The 7,561-nt window shown below is 38.9% G+C and overlaps 1 protein-coding gene across 1 annotated transcript; it reads left to right on the top strand.

Annotated features, from left to right (window-relative positions):
- The first annotated feature begins 1,296 nt into the window (after positions 1-1,296).
- On the top strand, positions 1,297-6,028 carry LOC122652704 (protein DEHYDRATION-INDUCED 19-like). Its single transcript, XM_043846520.1, has 5 exons — positions 1,297-1,476; positions 1,600-1,739; positions 3,749-3,826; positions 3,981-4,264; positions 5,616-6,028. The coding sequence occupies exons 1-5, from the start codon at positions 1,395-1,397 to the stop codon at positions 5,722-5,724; spliced, it is 693 nt and encodes a 230-aa protein (XP_043702455.1). The 5' UTR covers positions 1,297-1,394; the 3' UTR covers positions 5,725-6,028.
- Positions 6,029-7,561: the final 1,533 nt, after the last annotated feature.

The following is a 7,561-nucleotide window of genomic DNA, read 5'->3' on the forward strand; positions in this document are numbered from 1 at the left end:
AAATGTACAAATAAATTAAAAAAAAAAAAACAAGGAAGAACTAGATTTAATCTAGTTAAAAACAAAAGCACCTATCCTTATGGAAAACTACAGATTAACATCATAATCTGCATCATATTTTTCGATGCCTAACTAGGACAACAACAATATACCTGCAATGTTAATATGATATTTCAGCGACTACTAAATCAAATTACGTGAAATAAAAGGGAGATGAATGTAGACTCACAAAGGAGGAAAACAATATATTATAGAGGTTGAGGGCATACACAAACCAGGTTGAGAAGCAAGGCAAATTATAGCAAACAATGTTTAAGGGCTCACTGTTGCTAGGCACTCTAGTACTCTTCTAAGGTGCAGGTGCTTGTGAATGATGGTGTAAAAGCCTTTGTATAGTTTTGTGAGGTCTACTCGACCTTTTAGCTTCCTAAGAAAACAAACTTTGTCTAAAATCATTGAATTTTATGAGATAAGGTAATTTTCTCATCAATGGTAAAAAATAATGACAAGGGGCTTATCCAATAGAATTTGAGTTCAATCTGTGTTCTATCACAGTTCATTAGTTTCAAATTGCTTACGATTCTTAGGAATGTGTCTGAGCCGCCCATGGATTGAATAAAGCTTCTCTTGATACGTGTGTCAAGAGGTAGGCTGTGTTCAGACACATGGGATAGGCAAAATGAACGCCCTACACCCTGAATGGTAGACAGTAGAAACTAGAAATGCCACCCCCATGTTTCTGTGCATAGGCTGTGCCTAGGCACATGGGCAGCCTGTGCATGAGGCATGATGGTCATTGCGCCTACCCCCATGTGCCTAGGCGCAGTCTGCGCTGCGGCACAAGAACAACACCCCCTTTTTTTTTTTAAATAAAAAGAAATATTGTATGAAACATGGTCAATTTTTAACTGTCGGATGGATAGATGCACGAGGATCAAATATTCTTATCTAACGTTTTTGTTTTTGGGTGAAGATTTTTCATAAACAGCTAAAGGTTTTTGACCGGAAAAAAAAAAAAAAAAAAAAACTAAACATTTGTTTTCTCATGCTGTCTACCCCGTCATCCTTCTCTCGCCCCATCTGCCACGTGAGGCTTCTGCAATGGCCACATAACCACATTGACCTCAAAAATAAAATAGCCTCTTCGCCCTCTGCATATCTCCTCCTCCCTCTCTCTCTCTATCTCTCTCTTCAGGCAAATCTTCCATTTCCAATATTTCTTCACAGCAATTAGTAAATCTTATAAAAAGTCAAACAGAGCAGAGAATTTTACGACGAAAAATAAATCAGAAGAAGAAGAGAGGAGAAATATAAAGTTTGATTTTGTTTATTTTGATCGTTCCGAAGGGGAATACATATATTTCTTCGATCCCCTCATCGACCTCTGATCCTTAATGGATTCTGATCTCTGGACATCTCGCCTTGCCGCGGCCAAACGCCAATACGCGTTGCAGCACCATCAGAATTCCCAATTAGGTCCCCTTCTCTTGATGCAATCTCTTGTATATTGCTTATTATCCTTCATTTGATATTTCCTTATGTAAAAGGGGGGGAAATCTTATTTTTTTTCTTCCTTTCGGTGGACGTGATTGTTTTTAGATCGGTTGAGTATAGATGATTTCGAGGTTGAAGAGGAGGTTCGTCCAGATTTTCCCTGCCCGTATTGCTACGAGGACTACGATATCGCTTCTCTGTGTTCGCATCTCGAAGATGAGCATCCATTCGAGTCCAAGGTCTCGGTGAGTTGTTTCCCTATTGATTTATTTCTGAACCTTTTTTTGGTTTTAACCCTTCTCGTCTTTTGGATTGGGTAACCTTCTATATCTGTGATTACATTGCTTGCTGATTTGATCATGCCGTAATGCTACGATCTTGGTCAACCCTTTTCCCCCTATGGTGATTTTTTCCCCTGTAAGAATGGATTTTTTTTTTATTTGGTTGCTCTGATAATCTGATAGGTGGCTCAGGTTATTCATATTTTGATGTTTGTACCGTAAGACCTTGTATCTGCAGCTACCTGCTTTTCTTCTTCTGTAAGGTTGTAAAGCTTTGATTTGATCATTGCTCTCCTCTCCCTCCCCACCACTTCCTAAAATAAATAAACGAAAAAAGTGAAATAGTTATTTTACAATAAGGGGGGTGGGGATGGGGAATGACACAGCGATCCCGAATTATTGTTGAATTTGCTGGCTGATTTTATTTGCTTATTTCCCTTTTGTTCCATGTCCTTCGGTCATCATCATCTTTTTTTTTGTTGACCCTCCTTAAAAACCATTTGACTGGTAATTTGGTCATGGGTGCGACCACTTCTCCCAGTGAAGAACAAAAATCCCTTAATTGCAACAACGGGTATCTGGTGCCTGGAAAAGTCTCGAGTCACTTTGATGTTTGAGAATCAAAATGAGAACATGCCAACCTGAACCTTGCCTTACTGGTCTTAGATGGGATGACCACTGCAGACTGTGGATAGTTGTAAGTACATAACCTGGACATGACCTATTGGTTAATAAAATTGAAATGCAAACCAAAACCCTGTACCTTAACTGGGGAAAGATGATGGATTGAAACGTGTGATGGTGCAATTTCAGCATGAATCATGCTGTCCAAGCAATTCCTTGTGTTATCTTGTGAATTTTAGTTTCATTTCCCACATGATCTGATGTTTCCCATGCATTTGTTACTGGATTTCCCATGTTATTAAAGGCCAAAGTTACTGGGAAATGGAAACATTTTTCATACTAAATGCTATTTTGACGGAGAAGTGAATGAACTTTGTGCATGATGGTGGCAGTTTGTCGATATAACTTATCATGTTTTAGAAGCTTTGGAAATTTGGAAGATTGATTATGCTGTAGCCTAAGCAAAGGAATTAAATTTCTGTGATTGAGGATGTTGTTCACTTTTTTGAGGGCGGGCCTTGGTGCAATGGTAAGGTTGCTCCATTGTGACCAAGTGGTTACGGGTTCAAGTCTGGACACAGCCTCTCTACGAAAGCAGGGGTAAGGCTGCGTATATTATGACCCTCTCCAGACCCTGCAGTGGTGGAAGCCTCGTGCACTGGGTACGCCCTTTTTTGAGGATGTTGTTCACTTTTTTGTATTTACATGGAAAGAAAACATATGTGAACACAAACTACCAGCTACAAAGTTGTATGGAGGTGGTACCTCACAATTCACATATACTCGTGGCAGGATTAGGCTGTGCCTATTGGAGGCTTTTTGGACCACAATTCACTGGTGGTGACAAAGTGAGGGAAAACAGTGGCATTTGTAGAGTGACAATGGAGTTGTTCAGGAAGAATACCATTTTGACAAAGGACATAACTACTTTGTAAAAGTAGCAAAAGTGGGAATAATTATGCCAATGGAACTGGTAACTGTGAGTTTGGCATGGAATGTCTCTGATCCTCCAAGTCAGAAATGGATGATGTGTTACTGCTCACGGCTATGTAACTTCTTGTAGGTCTCCAATCCTAGCCCTTTTTTTTGGTCAGCCCGTCCTTTTGTTATTTAAAATTCTGTTAGAAGCTTTCATAATCATCCACCACATGCTGTAACTTGATGCGATTTTATCTTATTGATTTACCTGAGGTCATGTTCTTTTTAATATATCCTGTTAATCCTTAAGGTTGTATTGCACACTTAGAGAGTAAGAAAAGAACTATGAAGAAGTTATGGTTCGATTGATTTTGTATGGAGTTGTAATATTACATATCACTAATCTTCATTTCGTACTCTTTTGCTTGCAGGTTTGCCCCATTTGCTCTGTCAAAGTTTCAAGAGACATGCTTAATCATATTACACTGCAACATGGGCATTTGTTCAAGATATCCTTTTAGTTTTCGTGGATTTCATGTTGGAGATGGAATACATAACCCTATGTCTCTCTTTTATGTGATTCTGGAGTGTCTGCTTGTGCAGTTAGTTATAGGTTTTTAGTGAAGCTTGATTACAGGGTTGTTTCCTTTAACTAAAGATCACTTGCAGAGACGTCGCAGATTACGTAGAGTTGCTATTCCCAACAGTCAGACCCTGTCTCTATTAGGTCGAGATCTTCGTGAGGCACATCTACAGGTGCTCTTAGGTGGTGGTGGATATCGGTCAAGCAATGCTACTGCATCTAATGCAGTTACAGACTCGTTCCTTTCATCACTTGTATTGAACTTCCCCTCATCTGAAGCAGATGAAATATCAAAATCTGCAGTTTCTAGTGCTGAGGACATTTCTGTAAAGAATGTAACATCAACACCTTCTTGGAAATCAAGGTACTATTCTAATCCCCCCCCCCACCCCCCCACCCCCCCCACCCCCAGTCCACAAAATTTAAGAGGCATCTGACCTGCCAAATGGCGGAGCCAGGTGTCAATCTGGAAAACCTCTCTAGACATGCTCATATAGAAATTCAGCTCCCTTATATTAAATGCAAAATACTGGACTTATTTTCTTGAGAATTAGTTCGTAGATAGTGACAGCCAGATAGATCTTTATCACTTGTATAAAACATTTTCTGGGTCGAGTATTTAGTACTTGTACAAGCTTTTTTTTCCTGAGTTTTAGATTATGAACTTCTGTCTTTTAATATTATGTCATCCATAAACCTGTACTAGTTTATATACAGGTTAATATCCACTAGCAGTTAGCTATCTATCCATATCTTACACCAAACTAATGGAGTCTGTGGAAGTTACTGTTATCAATCAATCAACCAATCTAGCTATATATTTTATACATATATGTGCCTGGAAAAGGTTTTCTGGACTGCCAGTCTTGGAAGTATTTCTTTGATGAACAGCTATATCTGCCATGTCGAGGGTTCACATGACGTAATACTACTTTGATGGCTAGGATACTCTTTACGTTGTCTACATGTCAAATTATGGCTCATCTCAGCTGCATCACCCCTATATGAGTATGCATTTATGTTTGTTTCAATGTGTACTTTTTCATACTTGTTTCTGATGGTAGAAATAGAGATTGCAATTGCATATTTTTGAATTGCTTATGATTATTAAAAAAACGTTGTACATTACTCCTGATGGTATGAATAATAGGATTGCAGTGAATATATCTGTATCTGTTTTATTTTTTCCGTTTCCCAACCGTGACTAATCTAGGAAACTCGTGTAGTTGATTGTCACATAATTTGTTTTGTAATACTCAAGGAATCCTAATAAATTACAAGTCTAGTAAGAACTGGCTTTCATAAAGCTTCCATTCTGCTATTTTATAGACTACTAGAGATTCAACTGTGATAGAAAAACTACTAGAATGTCCTGTGAGTAATCTTTTTTTTTTTTCTTCCTGAATTGGAAAATTACACATTCTTCATGAGTGTGCAATACAATAGTCTGCAAATATAGGGGCTTCATTCTTCCCGAAACATGTCCTTTTTTCTGAAATACATAAACAAATATTGTGAGCCCCAAGGACATGGAACAGAGAACTTAGATTTCTAACATATTCATTCTTCAGGATGCTTTGTTTCAATGTTTTAATTTTTCTTTAAAGATTTCAGTGCTTCAGTCGAGGTTGAGGTGAAGAAGGGAAAATATTAAGTTGCGTCTCTGGAACTTGAGTTTGAATATCTGAGTTCTAACATTCTTTCTTCCCTGCCAGTTTTGATTCCTCATTGAGCTATGAAGAGCGGGAACAGAAGATAAAACAGGCTACCATTAGAGCTGGTTTCGTGCAAGATCTGCTTTTATCTACTCTTTTCGGAGACTGAGGGAATTAGGAGGGCCCCACAAACAAATGGTAAGTGATCTACTTTGTGATCCTGATTGGAAGCAGCAATTTTGGGGTCCTGATAGTTGTTGGATGAAGAAGATTGTGGGACGGCCCTATAGGGGGGGCCTTCTTTGGTTGTTTTAAAGCTGCGGTATTGAACGACGATGGGACTATCTCATCCATTTCTGCTGTTTTCATTACCAGAGATGTACAACTTCTTGAAAAGTGGATGGTCTACTAGTATTCTGGGATTGACCATCTTAATTTCTTCTCATAAATTCACTTATTCTATGTTGTGACAATTCGATGCTTATTTCTTGCTAGCAAGAAACATAGTTGGATTGAAGTTTCTATTTGTGGATTCTTGTTTAATTGGCAATTCAAGAGGCTGTGTGAAACTTGCTAACAGGGTCGCCTCTGCTTGTTCATGGGAGAATCCGAGAGTAGCATTTGTTAATCTCATGGCACCCATTTGTGGGCTCTATTTCTTGAGCCTTCTCCTTTAGAGCGTCAAAAAATGCATTATTGTTGTTTGCCTCCCCCGGAGATTGATATTGGACAATGGGCCAACCATGGTTCATCCACTCTTTTGGACCCATAGAGGAAAGAGTATGATTTGGCGAAATTGGCGAAATCGGCGAATTCTTGTTGATTCTGTCCGATCCAACCGGGGATTAGATGGAAATAGATTGGGAACGACCCATGATCAGATTGAAATCGACTGTATCTAATCCCATCCGTATACTTGAACTACGGCCTTCATGGCTTCACAGGATCCTAGTGTAAATCGATATTCACTTTCTTGGCAAGTCCAATACAACAACAACAATCATAACCTTATCCCAACTAAATGGGGTCGGTTACATGGATCCAATAGATGCTAAGACAGTAATGTAGGTAAGAGAGATAAGAAAAAGTAAAAGGAGAATAAATAAAGGTAGAAATCGAAGCAATAGTCAAAGCAATATCCTAGGAACATTCCCCTACAAGGGGTCGGGGCTACACAGGTCCTGTTCATTCAAACAACTCTATTGAGCCTCACCATATGCATATCCTTTCTTATCATTTCACCAATAATCATCTTAGGCCTGCTTTTACCCTTTTTAGCTTCGTTAAGCTGAATTTGGTCACTTTTCCTTACTAGTATATCCATGGGTCTCCGTTGGACATGACCATACCACCGTGGGCAGCTATCACGGAGCTTGTTTTGGATAGGTGCAATTCCCAAATCGGTACTAATACAATCGTTCCTTACTCTATCTCTCCTGGTCTTGTTGCATATCTACCTCAACATCCTCTTCCCCGCTACACTCATCTTATTTATATTATTCTTCTTAACTTCCCAACATTCCACCTCATAAGTCATAGCTGGTCTTGTTACAATCGGATTTAAAATTTAAAGGAAAACGAACAAAAAAATACAGCTGCATTTGCTGTTTAATGTAAGGGAGAGCATTCTCTGTAGGGAGCGCAGGGGCCATGTGCGTGCAACAGCCAATGGGAGCACGCTAGCATCTTGGGGGTGGAATTTCCCCCTTTCATGGGGGTGGGGCAGTTATTTCGCCGCCCCCCCCCCTCAATAACAGAACAATTTCCCTTATTGTAATTACTATATTTAGTAAGCTTTTGAGTTAATTCAACTATAATAATTAAAAGCTTTCATTTTATTTTTGTTGTAATTTCATTCCATGAGGAGTGAGGAGCCGCCTTTTAAATGAAAACAAACAATAAAATAAACTACATTTGTTGTTTATTGTAATTACCATATTTAGCATTTGAGCAAATTCTATAATAATAATTAGGGCAAGAGATCTCTATTTGATCGCATGGTCTCT

This window comes from Telopea speciosissima, chromosome 2 (assembly GCF_018873765.1).
Source record: "Telopea speciosissima isolate NSW1024214 ecotype Mountain lineage chromosome 2, Tspe_v1, whole genome shotgun sequence".
Classification (NCBI taxonomy): domain Eukaryota; kingdom Viridiplantae; phylum Streptophyta; class Magnoliopsida; order Proteales; family Proteaceae; genus Telopea; species Telopea speciosissima.